Raw genomic sequence first — 25,104 nt, forward strand, 5'->3', positions numbered from 1 at the left:
GTGGTTAATTGCTGTACAAGATGAGGCCTTGAGATCCTATTTACAAACACTATTAGAACAAATCATTCTATTCATTAAGAGAATGTAACTATATATCTATCCTAACCACTTTAAATACACGGATACAAAATAGACATTCATCTGTACACTCCTTTTTTTCTAAGTTCCGTTATTTGAATATTATAGGTGTGTAAACTCAGCAAAATATTCTAAAAGAGTCCAGTAGCCCATAATAGCATTAGGTCTTTGCACTATTATTTATTTGAAAGTTTTCCTGGATTTATTTTTTATTGTGGTAAAATCTATGTAACATAAAATTTGAACCCAGGGCTCATGCACTAAGCTATATCACCAGTTCTTTTTGAGGCAGGATCTCACTAAATCCTCCAATTCCCCAGACTGGGCTTGAACTTTTGCTCCTCCTCCCTCAGCCTCCCAGAGCAGGGATGACATGTGTGTACCACCACATCCTTACCACACTAATCATTTTTTTTTTTTTAATAGTTTGGTTCAGTAGCATTCAGCCTCCTCACAGTGCAATGAAATAGTCTTTGTTTTTAAAGTAGGTATGGCCTGGAAAGGCAAGCTTGGTAGCACTGCTGTGAGCAGAAGCCCGAATCACTTCCCATAAACAGAGGTAACCTCGGGAATAAATACAGTGAAGGCAGAGTTACTAACTCACATGATTCCAGCACCAATTGCAGGCAATGAAATGAAGCCTGTTCCTTCCCTCCAAACTTACTTTCTCTTGAAGGGAGGACGGAAAGTACTGCAGAAGAGCAAAATGTGCTCACCCACAGTGCCACTCCGTCCTGGACACATTCAGAAGAAAGAGGCATCAGAGCTATTTTCTCTCTGCGAACCTGACATTCTCTGTCTTGTACCCAGATACCGCTGCCCCTTCCCAGCCCCTCACTGAGGGGGTTTCTGGGACGTGCACAGATGTGCCCTTGGACCAGAAGCACCATTTGGGACATTCCCTTTAACATCCCTTCTCTACTTCCCCAAGGCGTGATAGCAGATGTCCCTTGCCACCTGCAGGAACTGGGCCTAGGACCCCTGCGAATGCCGAGGCCCGTGGGTACTGATGTCTTATGTAACACGGTGCAGCGCCTACATCTAACCTCTGCAGCTCCTCCTGCATACTTTAAGTCATCCCTGATTGCTTATAATACTTGGTGAGTTTACAAACAGTGCTAGACTGTGTTGCTTAAGGAAGACAAGAAAACATGCTGCCCAAGTTCGCTGTGGACACACTATTTCTTCTTAAATACTTTTGATCTAAAGTAGTGGAGTCTGTGGATGCCAGATGCCTCTCTGCCCTGGGGATGGGGTTGCCTCATTCCGTTAGCCCCACTGTCTTGGGTGGTGGCATGCAGACCTCTTGGTCACAGGGCCTCATGGCCCATATATGCTAGAGGACATGAAGTGGAAGAACTCAGCACAGTTTGGGAGGACAGGCAGATGCCTTCGGTCCCAAGGTGGGTTCCCAGTGCTGGCAGGAAACAGCACTGTGAATGGAGGCCTTGGACTCAGGGCTCCGAGGTCAGCCCATGAGGTCAGATTGTCCCTAGCCATTTTCCTGAGGCATGGGAGCAGGGGAGTGAGCTGGAAAGGACGTGGGAGTACTCTCCTCGAGCTGAGGCTGCCCTCCACCCACAGCACAGGGAGTGGTCTCCTTACTAGGGATGGGCTTCTGCATAACAAGCTGCGATGATGTCAGGATCTTGGGGATAAGAGTAAAACATGGGTGCTGAGGTCTCTGCCTCACAACCTGGGCATAGCGAGCCCTTCCTTGAACTCTGGCCTGCCACGCACAGGACACAGGACAGGTGTTCCTCACCTGGGGCTTGGTCTCATCTTTGTCCTTGTAATAGAACAGCTGATCTCCACGCAGCACGAACCAGCGCTGCTGCCAGTTCTTCATGATGCCCCTCTGCTTCCGCAGCCAGCCGGCCTTCAGCACAGGGCCTGGCTTGCGGGGGCCCAGCAGCTGCCCGGAGCCCCGGCTCTGCTCTGCCATCACCAGGCTCTTGGAGCGGGCTGAAAAGGAGAACACACATGGTGAGGCTGGTGCACCTGTGGCCAGTCCTCACTCGGTCTCGGCATCCCAGCTTCTCTGGCACCCTGGCTTCGGAGTCTGGGTCAGCTGAACATGAGCATGCAGAGGCCCTGAGCAGCATCCGTCCATGGCTCCTGGAGGTGAACAGTCTGCAGTCCCCAGGATCGCAGAAGCTGTTTCCCAAGGTTTCTTCATTTATGCACCAAGGCACAACTGTATCCTCCCAGTGAAGCCCCTCTTCTGGGGGAGCCAGACTCCACCACCTCCCTGCACCTTCCTGCTTCTGCTCTTTGAAGCGCTTCACTGGTGGCTCCCTGGAAGAGGCAAGGGGCCTTGCTTCTATCCCAGCACCTACTGGGTACCTGTAAGCCCAGCTGGGTTCCTTCTCCTCAGCTGACTGCACGGCCCAGTACTCAGCAGGGGAGCATGCTCATCACCGGCCATGGTGATAACTTTTTGTTCTTTCCAGCTCTACCCCCTCCTCATGGAGGAACAATTTTGAGTCAAAATGTCATCAGACTTGCAATTCAGAGCATGGATCCTGACTGCTGATTGGAATACATAGCCTTGTCTCAGTGTGCATGCATGTGTGTGCAAGAATAAGGTCTTTCCTTCATAACATTACTGAAGGTCTCAAAGACTACCCTGCATTTCACCCACGCTGTCCTAGATGGGCTTGTCCTGCATCCTCTCTTCCATCAGATCCCTGGCTTTGAGTGTATGGTGAACTCCTATATATCCTGACCCAAAATGATGTCCCCACCATAGAACTTTCCTCCAGAATGTTCTCCAGAAAGTCAGCCCCTCCCCAAACAGGACAGGGAGCCCGGCCCATGACTGATAGCCACCTTCATGGTTGTCTTTCTGCTCCTCTAGCTGGAGGGGTGGGACAGGAGGAAATGAGACCATATCCAGTTCTACATGTGTGGGCAGCAAATAGATGGAAATCATGGTGGTCAGACAGAATCACGGGACACATTATTAGGATGATATCTTTAGCACGGCCTTAAACATAGCCCAATACTCAGCTGTTGTCTGAGGACACCACTGAGCCTAGGGTTCCCAGCTCTGTCTGAGCCTTACACCCTGAAGTCTGATCTTAGATTTAGTGGGGTATCCGCAGAGCCTGCTTTGGATGGGTGGCACTCTGACCACAGCGGGGTTAATGAGAGTGGTCGTAACTTCTCTCTGGCAGCAAGGGAGCTGACGTGGTCTAGGATCTCATCTGTTCTCCCTCTACCACCTGTCGTCATCTATTGGAAGTTGGTACTAATCATGCCAGACAGGCCTTAGCTATTTGGGACCAGAGGGAAAGTGGCTGTCTCTGGAGGGGTTTGGTGATCCCTGGGGCTCTAGGGGTTTCCAGAGACCACAAGGAGGGGTGATCAGAGAAGCCTGGGGGCATGGCGTGGTCCAGCTCCTGTGGGGATCACAGCTACTCTGAAGCCACTAGTGGCCTACACTAGGGCAGAGCCTTGCTCCAGCTAGCTCCACGCTTTCCCTCCCACCCTGTGTGACTGCATGCAGTTAGCATCTTCTTTCTCCCTTCATCCTAACCCAGGACCACCCTTCAGTACCTTGAGATTCCACCCTGCTATTTGCTTCTTTCCAACCTTAGAGATCTCAGTCAAGCAATCTGGGTCTCAGGTGGAGAAATATAGGCTTTAGACATAGGCATGGGCTTGCATCAAGGCCAGCTCTGTGGATTCTGCTTACCCTTGGCTGAAGATAAGCATACTGGACACATACAAGGTGACAGTACCTCACCCTCCAGGGTCACCCAAAGGAGGGGGACAGCCATGCCAAGGAGAGTGCTTGGCATACCTGAGAGAAAGTGATGGGTTGCTATGGTGACGATGACTGGGAAAATGGAAACAGTGCAGTGAACATCTCTGTGCAAAATTTGTTTCTACAAGCTCAGCTGCCTACAGTGGTCTATGTGAGCAGAAGAAGTGAACCTTTCTATGGTCATTGGCTCTGTAGGAGCCATTGCATGCTGTCTTCCAAAACAGCACGTTACCCACACTTTCTCCATCACCACCAACACAGTATAATGTAATTTGAGTCTTTATACTCCATACTTTAGTAAATGCCCCAGCTTACCTTGTTTGTGTTAATCAGGCAGAACCCTTTATAGGGCTTCTACTCTGTATGGGTCATCTGCTGGCTCCCTTTGCCACTCATTTAACAGGTTGCCCTGGGTGGAAGAGGGACTGGAGATCTGAAGGGCCCTGGGGCTCCCTGACCTCTCTTCCACTCTCCACAAGCCTTGCCCTCCCCAGAAATCTTTTCACAGCCCTGGAAAGGCAGCCATTCCTGTTCAGGTATCCAATGCTGATGCCTTGTGAGCTCTGTAGTCTTCCTGGGGTGGATGCAGACTTAAGAGAGGAGTTGCGTGCGCACGAGCGTACGAGCGTGTGTGTGTGTGTGTGTGTGTGTGTGTGTGTGTGTGTGTGTGTCGGGGGATGCCCGATAGGATCCAATGGTAAGAGCCTCCAGAGGAGCCTTCTGCCTCTCCCCTGACTCTATATCCTCCCCAATCTCCAGCTGGCCAGTACAGTGCAGGGCTGGATGCCGCACACACTAGCACATCTTTCTCCAAGGCTAGGGGTTATGTCACACCCTGGGGATGTGGAGATGCTGCACATGACAAAAAGGAGAGGAGACAGGGGTGTCCCTTTGCTTATGGAATTTTCTTCTCTGGGTGTCCATCTGCTTATCTTTAAAACTCCTTTAGTGGATCTGCAATCAATGGTAAAGTTAATTTGCTAGTGTCTGGTTTCCGTTTCTTTAACTGCCCATGATTCCAACCTAAAATGTCTTTCTACTTTTCTTTTTTTTTGAGGGGGGGGCAAGGGACTGGATATACTGGTTGAAACATTGTGTCCAGTTGAGAAGTTTAAAAGTATAATTAAGTGACTCAGCAGGGAGCCAGGGTTCTTCATTAACATCCTCATCCTGTGCAAGAGGAGGGCAGAGACACTGTGTGAGTTCTACACCCCCACCCCACAACAGCCTGCTTATACTGTAAGGAGGGGAGAGAGGCTTGTTAGAAGGTGCAGCTGCTGCTCCCCTCAACTCCCCAACTCTTTGTTGTTTTCTGCCACTGGGAATGACTGCCCTCTGTCATATGTTACTCTGCCTTGGAGCCAGCTGAGTATGGAATAAAACCTCCACAAACTGAACTAAACCTTTCCTTCCTTAATTTTAGGAGTCAGGTATTTTGTCCCAGCAATAAGAGAAAGATAACTGAGACACTGGAATCGAACTCAGAACTTCATGCTTGCCAGGTAGGTGCTGCACCACTGAGATAAATCCCCAGCTCTAATCTGAAATTTCTAACCTGGCTGCAGTGGATGGCTTGGAGGGAGGAGAGAGGAGGGAGGATTCTCTCCAGGTGGATGAGCTCAGATCTCCACTGCAAGTCTCGAATTCTTTCTCCTCCTCCCAGGCAATGCACAAGGGCTCCTTAGAATTGCTGCTCCCCACAAATGTTTGCCCAGCCCTCTCTGGGCTCTGCACTGGGAATCAAAGCAATGGAAAATTACAGGCCATAAACATGGCTCTGTCCCTGGTCTTCTGTTGCAGCATGGCTGGGAAGCTGGCTCTTCCCACCAGTAGTGCACCTGCTCATCCTACAGCCCTACAGCTTTCTGTGCAAAGTAAGTGGGTGCATGGGAAGAGCTCAACAGCATCTCAGGGATGCCTCAGTGCACCCAGACTCTCTGGAGAGCTGCTGAGCCCTGGGGCTGGAGCTGGTTGCTATCTGGAGATGCCCTCTGTCCAGGTGTGGCTGCTCCAGGAAGGCGGAGCTCTTGGGCCCAGGACCGGAGCCTAGCAACTTGAGCAGTAACCACCTGTGTGTCTGACTGCACAACTGGCCTATAGGTCTTAATGCAATAGACAAAGCCCCACAGCCTGCCCCCAGCTGCAGGAAGCAGAAAGCCAATTCACAGGGAAAAGGGGAGCTGGCCCCTGGTGGGGAGCTGTAACTGGCCTGAAGATACCTGATCCCTATTTCTGCACCTGGGGATCCCCACTGGCCCTGTGCCTTCTCCTTTGTGCCCCTCTTCTCCAGGCCCCTGGCTAGCTGCCCAGACTTTCCCCAGTAGCTCTGTCCAACATATTGGAGACTCAGCCTTGTTATGACTTATTAATAACTGCTGTTCCTGTCCACAGCATTTCCTTTAATCAATTTCTTTGCTTCTGTAAATATATAACTTAGGTTTTAAGCTACATAGTCTGACAAGCTAATGCTGCAGTACAGAGTAGGATTGGGACAATGTCTTGGGAACAGGCCAGAGCCAGCACACAACCCATGGTGGGGAGCATGCCCTAATCCTCCCAGGGCAGCATTAATTAATTGATTAATTAACTCATTCATTCCAAACACTCTAGGTGAAGTGCACAGTCCCGGGCTCCTTGAAGGAGCTCCCAGGTTGACAGGGAAATAAATCCCCAACCACAGCTACACAGGGATGAAAGAGCCACAGTCCACATGGCACAGGTGCAGCTTGTGGATGCTGGAATGAAGCTTTCCTCAATGGCCTCTGCAGAGTCCTGGAGGAGAAGGGACCAGGCCAGATCCTGAAGGATGACTAGAGGGGCCACCTTAGGTCAGGAGGGCACAGACTGGCAGAGCAAGGAATGAATATGGCCTCTCTACCCCTCAGCCCACTTCAGCCTGGGCCAGGCAGATGCTGCCGCCTTCTCGCTGATGGGTCTGCACTGACAGGGGAGCTGTGCACCTGCCTCACCACAGGGCCATGAAGCCTTTGTCTCTGGGGAGACGTCCTCTCCCGAGAGTGAATTGATCAAATCCAGCACCTGGCTCAGCCTCAGATACCAGCAGTCACTGGCTCCTTCTGGAATTTCTTCTTCCCTCTGCTCCCCACAGCCTGTCTGCTCACTTCCATATCCATCTCTCATCAGTGGCTATTGCCTCCAATTGTCTGTCCTTCTGTGACGTCTGGCTGTTGAGGGCTGTCTCCACAGTCCTTGTTTCCACTGAGGTCCCAGATGCCATCCTCTATAGGGAAACCATTTGTGAGCACACCCTAAGGATGTGTACTGGCTCCTGAGTCTCTTCCCGACCTGCTGCACCTCCATCCCCATCCAGGGCTTCGCTGCCTACCAGTACAGACAGAGGGATGTACCGAGGCGTACACTGCTGGAAGATCCTCCTCTGCAAGTCCTCGCTCAGTTAGCTTCCAAACATGAAGGCTCTCTGCTTTCTGCTTCCCTTTCCTTCCCATTGCTGAGCCAGGGCAAATCCAACCTCCTCTGCTGGGTTGTTTATGACTCTTACCTCTCATCCAGTGCAGGATTCCGCCAAGTAGCCATGTCGCTGAAATGCTCTCCTGGAGCAACTGCACTTAATCCCGACAGAAGAGGCATTTCCTCTGTTCACAGGCTGCAAGGTTGGCCCTGCCCAGGATGCAGCAGTTGCTGGAGGTCAACACTGCTGGCCAGAGGCTCAGCCTGCCTAAGAATCTGAGTTTGCTTTATTCCAGGAAGGACTTGAGCACTTTACCCTTTCATGACATGGTAACTGATTCTAAACACAGGCCTAATAACATTGCTGATTTCCCTAAAGTAGTTAGGATATTTATTACACGTGAGTAAATCCACTCCTCCCTGTCCTGGCAGTCACCATGGTTTCAGAGCAGCACCATACACTGTGACCAAACACCTCCCAGCTGGACCAGCGGAAGTGGTAAAAGCTGCTGGGGAATCTCCTCGTTGCACGCACCTGGGATGCAGAGACGTGCAATCTCCACACCTGCACAAGCACCTCGGGTGCAGAGAGTTCCCAGGGCCACATCCATTCAGCCTAGGCTCTGTGCCTACAGTGCTCTCCCCAGGCAGTGGCAGGAATAACCCTGGCCCTAATGCTCACCTCCTTACTGTCCTCAAATGGAATTTCCTAGAGTCCCTGTCCTCAGCAAACATTCTGAGAACAATGTTTCAGAACGCTGCCACCACGCCCAGTCTCAATTGCTGTTTCAGTGTGCCCTGGGGGCGGGGCCGGCACAGCGGGCCTGGGGATTGGATCCCCAGCCCCTGCACCCACTTGCAGGTGCTTTAATCCACTAAGCTATTTGACCAGCCCTGCAACAGTTTTTTGAAAATGTTTTCCATCTGAAAAGTAAGAAAAGATCTTTTAAAAATAACTAGGATGCAGGAAAAAATAATTCAATACCTGCAAGACGATGCAAAGATGAACAATATGAGACTAATAGGCATCAATGAGAGAGAAGGAGTCAATACAAATGATATAAAAAGAATATGGGCAGAAGTAATAAAAATATGGGCAAAAGTTAGCAGAAAACTTCCCAAATAAGGGGCAACAATCTGACATTCAGCTAACCAAAGCATATAGAACTCCAAATAACATCAACCCAATGAAAACCACACCCAGACACATAATAATCAAGATCCCAGAAATTCAGCATAGGAAGAGTATACTAAAAGCCGCTAAAGAAAAGAAACAGATCACATTTAGAGGAGGTATTAAAATATTTCAAGTTTGTATAACTAAAAAATATTACTTTTAGTTTTCAAAGGTATGTTTGCTAAGTATAAAATTCAAAGAGGACAGATCTTTTCTTTCAGTCCTTTAATTAATCTAGTTTCTTACACACTTGGTCCTTTTTTTTTCTTTCTAATGTGGAATAAGATGCTATATAATTTTGTTCTTCCATATCTAATATTTTTATGTATATGTTTAATGATTTTTTTTCTTTATAAGAAGTTTTGGACAATTACAAAAAAAAAAGAAAAGAAAAAGAAAAAGCCTACCAAGACCCCCAACTACAGCTTGCTGTGAACATTAAAGGAAATTACTCACATCAGAGTGCTTTAAAACTACTTGTTATTTAAGTCTATGATAAGTAGCACTGTTGCTCTGAACAGTAGTTTCAATAAATTCAGCTTAATAATGAAAAAAAAAGTTTTCCATCTGTAGTTGGTTCAATGTGAAAATGTGAATTTTGCAAATGTAGGGAGTGTTTGGCTTACATTCTGCCACAGGAGTAGAAGGCATACCCTGCAGCTCACATGCAATCTAGAACCACAGAAAGAGCAAGAGAAGGACCTACACCAAAGCCAAGACATCACAATGTGGTTTTTACAGCCACAGGTAACAGCAGAGAGCAGTGGTCAGAACCTATGGCGCACATGCTGCAGCCAGCAGATTGCTAACCCTGACAACTCTGAAGGGTTTGCCATCACAGTGCAGAGGAAGGCCTGCCCAAAACATGCTCCACCCATGACAAAGGATGTGCTGGCGAAGAGAGGCTGGTGCATTCATAAAGGGGATGAACTTTGCTTCTGTAAATTGCATGAAATAGGAAATGTGAAAGAGCTCTTTTGGAATGGAGCTGGCTCCCCTCAGGAGATCTAAAATAGCAAGAAGTGAACACCGATTTGGCAGATGCTTAGCAATCTTTGTCTGTGTGAAGCCCCAGGAAAGTACTGAGCTACAACAAACAGCCAGAAAGATACCTGAGCCTCTGCCCACCTGCCAGTCAGGCTGTGTGAGTGGCTACCGCCACACCAATCTGCATGCAAGGAGCAGCCATGCTGGGGTGGAGCCTGGCCTTGGCCCCTGTATGTGGCTGCAAGCAGGGGACTGCAAGTGAGCACACAGAGGCCTCCGTAGCTGAGTCCTGCCCCTCAGCCTGTGAGGGGCTCCAGGCTGCCAAAGGATCGCTCCTGTGGGGCAGCAACAGGAACAACATCTGGTCCTCACTGCACTTACAGACTGCTCAGGAATACATGGCAGATGTCCCCCAGGCTCAGCCCACATCATCTGGATCCCCTTCTGGCCTGCAGGCCTCATGCTCTCACTTTCCTTGAGCTTCAGCCCCCTGGAAGGTCTCAGGACAGCTGCCTGGTCTCTTAGAAGACCACCCTGGGGGACTGGAGCCTGTTTTGCCACCCCAAACCCTGTTCAGAGGACTGGGCTCATCTAGGAGTTTATGTGATCTCCACCGTAACCGTTGGCTGAGCAGAGTTCCCCTGGGGTGCAGACTAGACCTCCCTGGACTAGGGTTAGTACTCAGGTTGGGTGGGGTTCTCCTGTCACTCCTGGGGTCCTTTGCAGGTGCTGCTATCCTAAACCACTGCACCTGAATCCTCATCTTGGGGTCTATACACATTGGGTCACTTTCAGGGCCTTCTGACCAAGCTCCCGGAGCTGGGCTCCTTCAGCAGTTGGCCTGAGAGAAGAGTCCCCCTCTGCTGGAGCCAGCGCCATCCAGGGTGTTTGTCTGTCTGCAGCCCCAACTCACAGCAGAGAAGAGACTTCCACAGAGCTAGATGCAATTGATTTATAAACATCAATGGGATTTTAGAGTGCGCTGGGGAAATGGCGAGATGGATCTCCAGGCTGAATTGATTTAAAGGGTAAGTATTGAGGCCGAAAGATTGATTGAGAAAAGGGGCTGAGGTAATGGAAGGGGCACTCTGCTGGAAGGGCCGGCCGGGATGGTTTCATAACGTTAATGTGAGCTGCAGCCAAGGCAGAGCGGCCTTGCTGGGGTCCTACTTGTCCCTGGAATACAGCCCAAGGGGCTGATGAATCATGCCATGGCTCCTGAGTGCACCCTGCTTTTTGTTTTTTAATTCTTTTGATGTGATACTTAGCATTCATCCTGGCTGTATTTGACCTTTATACTTCTTGAGGTTCTCAGTCCCACCTGAGGGGTGTTAGGGTAGGCAGTTTCCTGAGAGAGAAGTCCCCCTCCTCACCAGGGGGGACTTGAACAGGAAAGTGTACAACCTACCATCTGCCCATCATCAAAAGTCTGACTTTTTAAAATAGCAGTGAGTTAGCCTAGAAAGTTTGGAAACTTCATAATGGTTATTTTAATGATTTAAAGAATCAATATGCAAGTTCTCATTCTTAAAAGGTGTTCTTATTGGCTTTCTCTGATTCTGGGCTAGGCTGCCCGATCCTTGGCAAGGAGCTAGGAGGTTGGTGACAACTGATGCTTGTTCCTTACTCCAGAGCCAGTGCACCCCACATGCAACTACTCCTTGTGCTCCTTTATCTGGTCTTGGGGTGTGTGGGCCTCCCATGCGCCTGCCGCTGGGCACCCTAGGCATGGCTGAAAGGGCAAGTTTCACATAGCAAGGAGGCTGGGGTGGTGGAGGGGGCTGCAGAGAGGTTACTGGAGGAGGCAGAGAGGACAGCACAGAGGCCCAGGCTGAAGAAGGAAAGGCTGGGAGGAGAGGGCCTAGCAAGGGAACAGTAAGACCCCAAAGGAGTGAATGAGTGTTCAGCTTCACCTTCCTCTCACCCACACCCCAAATCCACCACATCTTTCCAAAGCCACCCCTCTCCTGTGTGGGCCTGGCAGGCTGACAATGTGTCTACCTTTCTCCTAGGACTATGGTGCTGGCCCGACTCACTGAAGAAGCTTAGCTGCAGTTGCTTCCTATGAAGGGAAGACCCTTCTAGAAGGTTCTCAAAGCAGTGATTGCCTTCCATTCCTGTCTTCCTTAGGGCTTTGATGGGACATGGACTGCTGTGCAGTATGGACTGTCTTGGCTTCACAGGGCCAGGAGGGCACTTGTGTTGTATTCAAATTCTGAAAACATTGCTTAGCACCACTTCACTAATGCTTGCTAATGAATGAACATGAGACAGAATAGATCAAATCCAGGATCCCTGAACTGCTGTAAATGTTCTTCTTGGTTTAGAAGAAATTGGTTTATAGGGTCTCTCCTGCCCTCAACCTGTTCCCACACAGTGGCAAAGGCAAGGACAGGAGACCATGGGTTCCATGCCCGTGACCAAAGGGGTGACGACAAGGAACCAGAAACATGGGGCTGGCTGCACGCTTCCCAGCTTGGTGGTTGATGTGGGGGATCAGGGGAGGTGCCCTGAGGCCTCTTTGCCTCTAGGTTCCCACCTAGAAAGGGGCCAAACACCAGTCCTGTGTACTTCCGGGACTGTGAGAAGAGGGATGGGGATGCAGCACAAGGTACATGAGGAGTGTGTGGCAGGCACTGGCCCTGTGTCCTTTCTGGCTGGCCACCCCCAGAGCCTTTGCTCTTATCCAGACCTGTCTGCCAGCTGCTGGCCCAGGACCCCTTGGTACCGGTTGTTTCTACTCCTGCTCTGACCTGCAGGCCATTCACCAAAAGCCTGGAATTGGTGAGTCAATGCAATTCAATATCAATTAGAATTTTGCTTTCTGCCTGCCTACAAGCCATTAGCTTGGATCAATACAGTCTCTGCCCCTGCTTGAGTAACTGCTGAGGCTGCTAAAGGGCTAGCATTCAGGACAGGGACCTGGCTTGCCTCAGGCAAGGAGGCCACAGGCCCCTGACTCAGGGCTGACTCAGATCAGGTCTTTTTTGCAAGTTGTCTGCTCTTGTCACCATGGGATACAGTCAAGGCCCGTGCACCAGCTGCCTGGATCCCTAGGCTTGCTAGGAGCTCCCCTAGCCTGGCATCTGGCAGTGCCTGTGCCCCACTCTCCAGGACACTCTGGACACTGCGGTTCTTCAGGAAGAGAGTACTCAGCTTTCCTTAGTGGTTGGCCAGCAGGAGAGGGAGGGGCTTGAGCCTTCAGTCACCTCCGCACCCCCTCTGTGGACAGCAAAGGGGGACACCCTTGCTTCTAGGAGCACTTGCTAAAGACCACTGTCCACAGCCATGTCACTGCTTACACTCCAGGCAGCCCTCACACTCCTCGTTGAAGCCCTGTCAGGGTACAGGACAGCCCATTCTGCTCTGCAGTGCTGTGTGCTCCTGCTGCTGTCTACACTGTGGCCACCTTGTCACATGACTGGCTTTGCCACAAGTGGCTCTCTCTGACTGGATCCCTTCCCAGTGTGTAAAGGTGTCAGCCTTCGGAGTCTGGGCCCCAGAACTCCCACTTCCCCATCAGCTTCCAAGTTCCTTAAACTCTCTGGGACTAGGTTTCATTGAAGAGTGGGATGGTAGTGATTTCTTTGTATTGCTAGGGTGGGTGCTGGGGGTTACTATGGACTGAGCTACATCCCCAGTTTTTTTTTTTTTAATTTGAGACAGGGTCTTACTTGGTTGCTGTAATTCAGATTACATTTGACTTTGTGATCTTCTTGCCCCAGCCTTTCAGGGTGCTGGGATTATAGGGGTGCACCACCATGCTTGGCTATAATAGGGGGCTCTTGTGAACTAATGATTACACATGTGCTTATGCATGGGAAAGGTAACAGGACTTCAGAATGTAAGTTCTAACAGGGCACCAACTCATGAGACTTGGAATCAGGAAGCGGGGCCTGGACCAGGAGGCATAGTTTCAAAGAAGGAGGTCACAGGCCAGCACATAGCCCTGAGGTCTGTGTGGAAACACTGCCTGCTCCTGTGTGCTATGCATTAACGTGATTCTCAGACATTCTAATATCCAGGAGTGCCCAGAGCTGACATGAGGCTTGCTGGCCAAGACAGGGAAGACCTGGCCTGGGGACAATGGGACCTGTGATGGGCTCCTGCTTGTGCCTGCTCCATAGCATGCCAGTGAATTCAACAGTGTGAGCACGGTTGCTGCTGCCAACAGGTGCTTGGCAGACCCAGGAACACTTCAGGATGTGTCAGATGTCTGAGACAAGCAGAGCTGTGAAGAGGTCTGAGGCTATAGTGTTTCAGCTGGCTAATGTTTTTCCTGAAAATCTGGAGAGTTACAATCACAGCCAAAGTTGAGACTTCTCAACATCACCAGGTCTGTGGAGCCAGGCCCATGCGCCTTCGCTGGGATTCCTGGGATGCCACCTCCCAGGACACCTGCCTCTCCGCCCACATCCAGTCTTGTCCTGCCTCCCCTTCCCTTCCCACTGAACTGCTCTCAGCCAATGCCTTTCAGGCCCACACACCTGAGGCATCCAGAAGAGACCAGGAGCACTGATCTTGCCTTTTCTTTTGCTCCTGCACCTGGTGGTAGCACTGTGATAGCTGCTGTGGACACTGCTGCATGCCAATGGGGTGGTTTGGTGCCTTCGTGGAAGCCGCTCAGTGTGTTGTCAGCCTCTACTGGCCTCTGCCCAGGCTGTCCTTGAAGGCACTCTTCTGGGCCCTCAAAGTCCTGTGTTTCAGAGGTCACTGATCATATCAGTACTGAGATTGTGAGCATTCTACTTAGACAATTCTACCTCCATTTTCTCTCTTTTCTTAAAAGGTTGGTAACATGATTAAAATGACATGTTTGAATATAAATGGAAAGTGTGCACACATACAGCATGTTCTCATACTCAGTGAAGATAGTCTCACGTTCCTTCCTTCCTTGAGGAGGAAGTGGAAGGACCCAGAGTGGACATAGTATGTGAAGAGAGGGAGATTCACACCTAAGTTTCCATTTTTTTGAGATTCAAGAATAAGCAAACTTTCTGTTCTCATTGCAGCCATGGCCCATAGTCCTAAGAAGCATCTCAAGCAGGTAGCTGCTCCCAAGCATTGGATGCTGGATACACTGGTGTGTTGGCTCCTCATCCATCTACCAGGCCACCCAAGCTGAGAGAATGCCAGCCTCGCATCACCTTCCTGAGGAAAAGACTTAAGTGTGCTCTGACCAGGGATGAAGCGAAGAGGATCTGCATGTGGCGCTTCATTGAGATCGATGGCAAAGTGCGAACTGATGTAACCTACCCTGCCGTTTTCATGGATATTATCAGCACTGACAGGACTGTGGAGAATTTCCATCTGATCTATGACACCAAGGGGCACTTTGCTGTTCACCACATTACACCCGAGAAGGCCAAGTATAAGCTATGCAAAGCAAGAAAGATCTTGGTGGGCATGAAGGGAATCCCACAATGTTGGCACCACTTGTTGCCCGGATCCCCTCATCAAAAGGTGAATGGTATCATCCAGACTGACTTGGATCCTGGCAAGATTACCGAGTTTGTAAAGTTAGACATTGGTAACATGTGCGTGGTGACTGGAAGTGCCAACTTGGGAAGGATTGGTGTGATCACCAACAGGGAGACATCCTGGCTCTTCTGATGCGGTCCGTGTGAAAGATGCCAATGGCAACAGCTTTGCCACCCAGCTCTCCAACATTTTTGTTATTGGAATAGGCAATAAACCATTGATTTCTCATCCCTGGGGAAAGGCAATCTGCCTCACCACTGCTGAAGAGAGACAAGAGGCTAGCAGCCAAGCAGAGCAGTGGGTGAAATGGTCTCTAGGTGACAGAAGGGAAGTCATCTGTACTCAATAATACAGCATGATGACACGTTAAGAAAAAGAATAGGAAAAACCACTCTGCTCATGGCAATCAGAAAAGCACTGTCCTGCGAAGACACAGGAGGGAATGTTTGTAGGTAAAGAAATGTTTGAGGTGTTGGTCTTGGCAGTAGTCGGTCAGGATTTGTGTATTTTACTGTGTCCAAGACTGAAAGCCTTCCAAGATTCCCATGGATAGCTGAAATTATCAGTTGCACTGAGTCCTGTAAAAACTGTTTTTTCCCCATACGTGTATACCTAAGATAAAAGTCAAGAACTTTCTCTTTTTCACCTAAAGGAGTCATATCATAGTTCCTCTTTGGCAGATCTGAATTGATCAGCAGCATTACCCTTGTATTTTGGGGCCATTAATAAGAAAAATAAGAGTTGTTTCACCTAAACCCAGACCCCAGAATACCATGACTTGCTCTTTGCTAACTAATGTGGCTGCTGGGTGCAAAACAGGTTGATAAAAGATATGGCATGGGGGCTGGGGAATGGCTCAGTAGAATAAGCACTTGCCTGGCAAGCACAAGGGCCTGAGTTCAATCCCCGGTTCCACAAAAAAAAAAAAAAAAAAGGACACTCTAGGCAAAGGGGTGGTTCCTGTCCTGGGTGGGACAGACTGAGATGTCTTGAGATCTATTCATGCTACTCAGCAAAGTGTGCAATTTAAAACCTGCAAGCTTCACATGTTTGGAATTTTGTATTTAATAGTTTTGAACCATGGATGACCATGGATAACTGAAACCACAGACAAAGGGACACTAGGTAAATTATGCTGCAATAAAAAAAAAAAACTTTAAGAAAACAAACAATGAAAACTCTACAGTAAATAGTAATTAAAAATCAATTTGCCAGGTGCTTTGAGGCCTTTGTCATTCAAAGATCCCCAAATTTAATCGAACTCTCAGATTTGTTGTAGACCATATGCTGCTTGGAGGCCTCTGGAATTTCATTTAGTTCAGAGAAAACTTCTGGAAGAGATGGTTAGGTGACAAGGAAGTCACGGCCTCAATGGAGGATGTCCAGACTTGAGCACCTCTGCCATCTGAGTAGGTGCCGGCCTCAAACAGCAGGGCCTGGTGGGGCTGTCTTGGACTAGGCCCCCAGTCCCTGTCTGAGCTCCAGCTCCCAACCTCCTTGGCCAAGCTCTCTGGCCCCTGGGTTCCCCTTGCTCTTCTCTCTGAATCTTGAGCAAAACAAGATGCTCAGTCACCTAATTATTAGGTTACGACCCTGCATGGCTCTACTCTCAGGACAATGAAGGGGGTTTGCCTTAGGGAGAAGAACTGGGCAGAGGGCAGCATGGCATTAGCACCAACAGTCCCCCAAAGCCACACCATTCACAGATGAGTGACCAGAGGGGTTATGAACTCAAAACTGTCCCTCACACCAGAAAGCTCTTTGCTAGCCCATCAGTTTGATGAGGCAGGTGGTCCCCTGGCTCTGCTTCCTCAACCTCATGTCTGGTATTCTAGAAGCCCCAGTGCCAACAGGGTTGTCTCCAGCCCTTTCTTCCAACTCCGCTCAGAGGCAGCCACATCTTACAGCCATGTGGCACATGATAATGTTTTGGCCTGTGAGGGATCCATAGAGAAAGTGGTTCCATAAGATCACAGCAGAACTGGAGGATTCCACAGCGGGTGACACCATAATGGTCACATGACTATAGTGCACTGGTTTGCTCACCTGCTTTGGCTGACACTGGTGCAAATAAACTATTCTGTTGCCACTGGATTAAAGCATGGGACATCACACTTGTTGGTGAGAGCAAAGGACTGTCACTGGCTTATGGATTTAACAAAATGTATTTCTAATAATTATTTTACAGTGCTTTTCTGTTTATTACAAAGAGTTTTAATTTATAGTAGCCTCCTGCAGCTCCCTCAGGAAAAATCTATGAATTAAGCATAGATGTCACTAGAGGGGACAGATCTGTGATGTCACTGATCTCAGGGCCTTCCAGTGGGGACACTGGAGGCAGAGGATGGTGATGGTGACAATCTGGACCCTGCATAAGGGTAGGCTCATGTGCAAGTTTATGCATTACTTTGCAACCTCAAAAAGTAAAAAAAAAAAAAGATGAAAATAGAAAAATGTTACAGGATAAAGATACAAAGAATAGTTTTATATACTTGTAGGTTGTATTTATGTTTTTAACCAAGTCTATAATGGAAGCATCAAAGAGTTAACAAACATTGAAATGTTCACAAAATACAAAGTTATAGAAAGAACTATTCTAAGCATGGTGTGCAGTGCCGTGGAGTCTGCACAGGGCGCAGTCATGCACAAGACCTGCACGTCTGCTCGCTGCTCGCGGCAGACCTCTCGGGGCAGGGTCAGCCTGCAGCCTTCTCTAGCCTGTGACTCAGTCAGCCTTTCCTGGGTTCAGACACACAAACATTCACGAGTATGTAGCGATTGCCACCGTGCTCAGGCTGGTGGCCAGGGAACAACACACCACACCACAGGGCCCCAGCGTGTGGTCTGCTACTCTAGCTAAGTTTGTGACATGGGAATAGTGACAAAATCATCCAGTAACACAGTGAGTGCTTTTTTCTTATATATTTACCTCCACATTTCTAAACAGTATTCACTCATTGCCACTTTAAGATTTTTCCCCTTTAGCTATTACCTGATGACTTTTACCATGGAAAAGCATTTCGGTTTCCACTCTCCTACTCCTACCACACAGAAGCTGTCCTCCAACCCTGCTAATACAGTTATGCTGTATTTATGGTTATATCGATGTAAAGAACCCCCCTCATTAATAAAGTGCATTTGTGAGTCGCACTTCAGCAATGTGTATACAGTAATTCCCCCTTTCATGAATTAACCTTTGTTTTTCTTGGAGTTTGCATTGCTTTTATGTTTGCTTAGTTTTCTAGTAGATGTTGCCCAACCTTAAACACCCAATCAGTTGTCTACATCAAATCTTCAAGTGCTAACAAGCCATGGGCATCACCTTATACATATCACTGCATTTCATCATCCCAAGGGCCCTCTGCTCGGCTTAGTATAGCCACAAGAACTACGTAAGTACAGTGAAAATGCTTTCAGCACTCAGGGCACACAACAGTGTTGGCTTGCTTTCTTGCAGCGGAATCATAAGAAGCCCACTGAAGGAACACTAACCCTCTCAGAACTCTCCCCACTCACAACACCAACCTAGCCTGCGTACTCCTTGGACTCCCATGACAATGACACTATGTCCAGGTCTGCCACAACTGGGGCCCTCAGTCTCCCCACCTCCCCTGAGAGTAGGACCCTGTTCAACAGTCACAGTGATTTTTGTTTCATATATTCCAAACAAAGCAAACACTTGAAATACAGATATTGATAGACTGATGATACAAAAATTAAAAACATATAAAGAAAATACCCATAAAAAGTAAAGGGCAAAAAAGAAAGTAAAGGGTAATCTAAAAGCTATAATTTTTGTTACATAGGTCTTGCTTTATCTTGATCTTAACCATCCAGCAGAAAAGTATAAAAACAAAGTATAAGAAGTAAAGCCATGTTGTTATGTTGAGCTGTAGGGGACTCAGGTCAACAACTTCTGACATGGCCAGTCAAGCGGAAGACCCAATACTGTTATGGACTACTGGACTATTTTGGAATATTTTGCTGAGTTCACACACCTATAATGAAGGAACTAAACAAAAAAAAGGCATACAGATGAATGACCATTTTGTATCTGTGTATTCAAAATGGTTAGGATAGATATACAGCTACATTCTTTTAATTCAGTGAATAGAAAGATTTGTTCTAATAGTGTTTGTAAACAGGATATCATGTCTGCATCTTGTACAACAAATAATCACTAGGAAGACAGTATGCAATGTGTTAATTATTGAAACTATCCTACCAATTTGATTTGAAACTGTCTCATTGCTATTTGTTTCTCAATAAAATTATGGATAAAAAAGTAAAGGGCAAGCAATAGATTGGAATAGTTTTTGCTGCATGCAAGTTTATTAATGGAGGAGCAGAATTTGCTAAGGATATGGACCAGTTAGAGCAGAGATAGTGCTTCAGGCTCTCCAGGCTAATGCTTTCTCCAATTTTCAACCATCTACTTATCCATCCACCATTTATTCACCATTCACCATCTATTAATCCATCTACACAACTTCCATCCATCCAACTTCCATCTATCCATCCACCCTTCCATCCATCCAACTTCCATCCATGCATAAATCCATCCATAATCATCCATCCATTTTTCCATTTAAAAAAACATGTCACATGTCTGCTAGGTGCCTGACATTGGGAATATAATGATGCTTAAAATCAGAAATTACCCCAGCTCTCACAGATTTCACAATCACTTGTATTAGTCACTTTTCCTTTGGTGGGACAGAACATCTGAAGTATACAAGTTAAAGGTAAAAGGCTTATTTTGGCTCATAGCTGCAGAGGCTCAGGCAGTGGCTGACTGGCTCTAAGGCAGAAAGAACATGGCAGAGAAAAGTTGCTCACCTTGTGACAGCTAGGAAACAGGGTGTGTGTGTGTGTGTGTGTGTGTGTGTGTGTGTGTGTGTGTGTGAAGCTACAGAGGAGATAAATCCTCCAGAAGCAGCTCCCAGTGGCTCACTTCCTTGAACTCAGCCCCACCTTCTACCTCCTAACAGTCCTCGTAACATTTAGTGCCCTCAATACTGGAGTCTTTGGGGACCACTTAATATTTAAACTATTACATCAGTGCAGGTGATAGATATTTTAGAAATCAGCCTCAGAAGTTTACAGCTACAATCTGAGAAAAGCAGTACAGAGGGAAGGTCAGCGTGGGGCTGGGAACCCGGCTTGGAGTAGAGTGCATGGGAAGATTGGCCTGGCTGCGACCCTTGACCTGGGGGATGTTAGAGGGGTAGGGGTTATGGAGTGCATATGTGTGAGCCCAAGAAGAATCTCAGAGGGAAACAAGGTGTGCAAAAGCCCTGTGGGAGGAGGCTTATGAAATGCCAAGAAATATGGAGAAGACCAGTGCAGCAGGGCTTGAAGAGAGGTAGGACAGGGAGATTCTAGAGAAGCTGCACCAACAGTGAGGCCTATGGGCCTAAGTCTTACATTTTAACCCAAAGAGCAGTGAGGAAGCCATGGAAGGGCCCTACCTGTGCTGGAGATGGGTCTGCGACTGGGTCTACTTGGGAAAGGATAGCTGTGGCTTACAAGTGGAGAATGGGTATGGGGCAAGGTGGTACCGTAGTCCAGGTTGCAGCTGATGAGGGCCAGGCAGGACATGACATGTGCAGGTGGAGGGTTGGGCAAACCCTTTGGCTGACACCTCCCACATCTGTGGCATGGGGCAAGACCACAGCTGCACACCTGGGTGCTGGCCCTGAGCAAGCCTGCAACAGGACTGAGGAAGTACTCAGATCCGCAAGAAGCAAGCCCTGTGACTGGGGACACAAGAGAGAAGGACAGCAACCTTGAAAAAGAACATCCGCCAGCCCACATGGATGGTGTGTTTGTGGCCTGGGAACTTAGGAATAACCCACACCGCGTTCTGCCCCTTAGCAGTGCCTGGTCCCAGTACCATGAGGAATCAGGAAGCTCAAGGACTAACAGTGCAGGCCAGGTGATGATGGCAGGTGGGGGTCGAGGTGGGAGGGAGGAGCTCAGGGTCGGGGCCAAGCCTACGCTGTCAACCCACCAGTCACTCCCAGGATTAGTTGGTATTTCTGTCTTGGAAAAGCAATAGCTCTTCTCATGGTGTGGTGGAGTCCATAGGCTTGCTCTACTGTATACACAATTATTTGGTGGAGGTTTAATCAATGCATCCTATTTGTCTCTGGGAGTACTGGCAGGAATAGAGTGAGCTGCCTCTTCTGTTCTCACTCTAGGACTATGGCTGTGGTGGGGATATGGGTGAGCTGAGGATGAGCCTGGGGAACATGAGAGGGAGAAGCTCCCCAGGAGCCTTGTGGGTGCTGAGTGGGGCAGGGTCATCAAGCCATGCCTAGCTGGCTCTTGGGCACTATGGCCTGAGCTGGTGTGAACTCTGAACTCACATGTGCTGTTGTGAAGCGATTTCCTGAATGCAGGTGGAATTGCACTGTGCTTCCAAAACTAAGGAACCACATGGCTGTGGTTGCTGGCTTGTGCAGAGTCACTTCAAGCCTGGTAGGGCACTTTCCTGGTCCTCTGAGTCACTGTGCCCTGTGCTATGTGTGCATCTGTGTACATATGTGCATGTGCATACATGTATGTATGTGTGTGTAGGAGTGTTGACATCTGCCTCCTCTGGCCCCCTCTGACTGCAGCCTGAGCAGGACAGCTGACTCAGCTGTGGTCTGGACAGGGTTTGTCCCCAGCAAAGCTCAGGGTGAATCTCAATGCATCTGTGCTGAGGGGTGGTGGGGCCTCTAAGAGGCCATAAGGTCTCTGGCTCCTCCTTCATGCAGGGTTAGACATAGTTCCTTGATAGAGAGCGGCTTGGCTATGGCAAGAGTGGGTCAGGAAGCGAGCCCCCCCCCCCACTGCTCAGCCCCTTTCACACACACTCCTTCCACATGTGACTCATGACTCATCTCTCCTCCACTTTAACCAGCATCTGAAGACATCAGCACCATCCTCTAGGGGTCCCAGAACTGGGAGCCAAATAAACCTGTTTGCTTTATGAACCACACAGTCAGGTGTTCTCTTGTCACAAGAGAAGGCAGAGCCAGAGTGCCATAGGCAGTCACTGGCGCTAAAGGTTTTCCCAGGGAGATTTTCTGAATCCTGACATCTCCCCACTCCTGGAAGGGACAAGGATGTCTCTCAGGGAGATGGTGGTCTCTGCTCATTCACTTAGGGCTCACCTGGACGGGGACCGAGTAGAAAGGTGTCGCTGATATGTCTGGAGAGAGGTCCTTGAGAAGCCTTGGGAAAACAATTTTAGAGCCGGACCCTGGAGGCTGCAGAGCGCATGGGCCAGGCCTGCTGTGGTTGCCTGTCCTTGAATGCACCCTGTCTTTCCCATGCAGCCCACACAGTTGCACGAAGCTGAGTCTTTACCAGATGTGGTATGCAACAGTCTAGGCCAGACAGTGGCTCCATACTGGGGCTGGATTTGCATAGCTGTCACTTGCTTGTCATGTTGCTAACATGCACCCTGCCTGATTCTTGGAAGGTTTGGATGGGGATAGATTCTGATGACACACCTTCTTCTAGTACAGTCAATGTCTCTTGGTCCCCATTTCTCCAGAAATGTCCTAGAAAGACAGTCCTTCCCTAGAAGGCCACGCTCCTAGGCTGGTTCTTGGCTTGGTTCTAGCCTCTTGCTCTGCACATTGCCACATCCTGCCTCCAGTTCTCCTGGATCCTATGAGGTTCTCGTCCCCCTGTACCTGCCCATGCTGCTCCCCCTCCTGCAGCCATCCCGTCACTCCTCAGCCACTGAAGCTGAGGAGCCACTGTTTCCCTGGATGCCTCCCGAAGCTCTGTGGTGCATTTGTAATGTGCGCTCTTAAGATGCCTCTGCTGTGGCTTAGCATCATACATATATGTGGGCAAGAAATTATTTCATTAATGTCTGAAATTCATCTTGTTACATGTCCAACCAGATAACGTTATCTGGTGAAGGTTTTCTTCACTTTGGCACGAGGTGTTATGGATGTCAGGACGAGGTGACCCTGTGGTGTCCTGTACATTGTGGTAAGGTCAGCAGTGACCCTAGTTCCTACAGGCCGAGTGCCAGTAGTACCCTCAAGGGAAAAGCCAACAGTGTCTCCACACATTGTCAAATATTCTTCAGATTGGACACAGGGGCACTCGCTCCTGGTTTTGAGCCATGGGCTTGAAATCACTCTTTATGAAATATTTACTATGTCACAGGCAGTTCCCTTTTCTGAAGCACTGATTTCTTTCTGGGCCAGCATCATCTAATAAAAAGATACAAGGTATAATATGAGCCTCATGATACTTGTAAATGTTCTTAGTAGCTACATTAAAAGCTAGTAAAAGGAAAAAAGGGTGAAATTAAATTTAATAATGTATTTTATTTGGCCCAATAGATTTAAAATCTGTCGTTTCAGCATGCAATCAATACAAAACAGTACTAAGGAGATCTTTTATCCTCTACATTTTTTGCACTCCACCATCAAATCTGATGTGATTTTTTATCAGTTTGGACTAGTCACATGACAATCGTCCCATGTGGCCAGTGGTTGTCACCAGACATAGCCCAAGTAAAGTTCTCCTCAGCCTGCTGGCTGGCAGGTGACAGCATTGTCCCAGTACAGTCCACAGGGGTGTGAGGGCCAGCTAGCAGGCAGGAAGGCTTGACTTAGGAAAGTCATACAAATGCTGGCTGTGGCGTGCTCAGCAGATGGGTGGTCCTGTGCATCCACAGGAGGCAGAAGGTCCCAGCCACACACACACAGGGTGAGTCTGTTTCTAAACACCCACCCCCCATGCCCCACACGTATCCAAAGGCCCATCTCAGTGCACACTGCTTACAGGAGGTCTTCTAAAACACTGGCCACATTCTATTTTCTTAGAAAGACACGTTCTCATCTGAACTTGCCCTACCCAGTAAGTTGCTGTCCAGGGAGATGTGGTGTCCTGCCTACCCACCCCTGATCTGCTCACCCAGTCCTGGACTCTCCAGATCCCATCTCTCAAATCTGTCCTCAAATCTGGACTCCACCCATCCCTAACCTGGCTCAGCAGCAGTTTCCAGGGGCCTTATCCTGGCAGATAAGCTGGCCAGCCGGTGCTTCCCCAGGCTCTTAGCTAAGCCAACCCCTAGGCGGTTATGGGAGCTCCACATTGAGGCCACTGTCTGGATGAGCCAGGTTAAGTGCCATTTCTCTAGCTGCTGTAGGAGAATCCTGGACATTTCTCCTTCAGTAAAGAAGCAAAGTTTCCCCAGAGTCTTCCCCTGGTCACCCACAGCAACAGTGCGATGCTGGACAACGTGGAATGTCGCGGACATCACCAGCCACGCGCTGGTCCCGGCAGTCTGGGCTCCACGCAGCCCAGGCGTCCCACTAGGCACCAGCGTCCTTGCCGGCAGCGGCAGTGGCCCCGGGACGCCCAGCAGAACGGAAAGTTAGACTCACCCCTGCGGGCCTGCCTGATCTTCGGGCTTAGCATGGTTCTGCAGCCGCGGGGCCGGGCGCGAGGGCCCGAGCCAGTCATCCACGGCCCTCTTCTCGCGCTCTCGCCAGGTCGCCCTTCACGCCCCGCTTGTCCCCCAGGCCGGCAGCTGGCGTCGCCCTCGCGGCCCCTTGGCTCCCTCTCCTGGCTCCGGACAGACGGCTCGCCTTGGACTACGTAAACCTCAATGCATTATTTATCCATCCCAGAATTAATTCCCATCCAAGCAGACCATTAAAGCCACGGGGATCTTCCGTGATCAATCACCCGGCCAGGGCGGGGCGGGCCTGGCGGTCCCTGAACTCCGCCTGGGTGTGCCGAGCTGTCCACCCGGCACGGGGTGGTGAGGGGCAGGGCGTGGAGGTCATGGGCGGGGCATGGAGGGTGGGGCGCCGAGAAACAGGGATAGCCCGGAGGGGATCCACCGGGGGTTTGGGCGTGGCGACGGGGGCGTGGCTAAACTGGGAAAGCGCGGGGCGGGGCCGTGGGCGGGGCCATCTGGCGCACGGGATCCTCCCTTCTAGTGCGCAGGTTCTTAGGTTCGCGCTGGTCCAAGCGAGGAGCCCCACTGCGTTGCGCACCAGCCTGTGGGTTGGAAGTGCGCGGGACTGGCTGTCCAACCTGGTTAGGGCGCATTTTCCGTGTGAAAAGCCGAGACCCCTGGAGACCTAGTCCTGTGGGGCCAGCGGTGTTGAAAGACAGATGCTTCTCAAAAGGAGCTAGTGATCTCCAGAGG

General features: G+C 49.4%; 1 protein-coding gene across 1 annotated transcript in view; it reads right to left on the reverse strand.

Annotated features, from left to right (window-relative positions):
• Positions 1-24,656, reverse strand: part of Arhgap22 (Rho GTPase activating protein 22) — a 130,582-nt gene extending 105,926 nt beyond the window's left edge. Inside the window, exons 1-2 of the mRNA XM_004646960.2 lie at positions 24,332-24,656; positions 1,844-2,043 (exon numbers count right to left, since the gene is read on the reverse strand). Coding sequence (XP_004647017.1) covers positions 1,844-2,043; positions 24,332-24,410 — 279 coding nt within the window. The 5' untranslated portion in view covers positions 24,411-24,656. The remainder of the gene's footprint in view (positions 1-1,843; positions 2,044-24,331) is intronic.
• Positions 24,657-25,104: the final 448 nt, after the last annotated feature.

The sequence above is a fragment of the Octodon degus genome, unplaced genomic scaffold (assembly GCF_000260255.1).
Source record: "Octodon degus isolate 3935 unplaced genomic scaffold, OctDeg1.0 scaffold00285, whole genome shotgun sequence".
NCBI lineage: Eukaryota > Metazoa > Chordata > Mammalia > Rodentia > Octodontidae > Octodon > Octodon degus.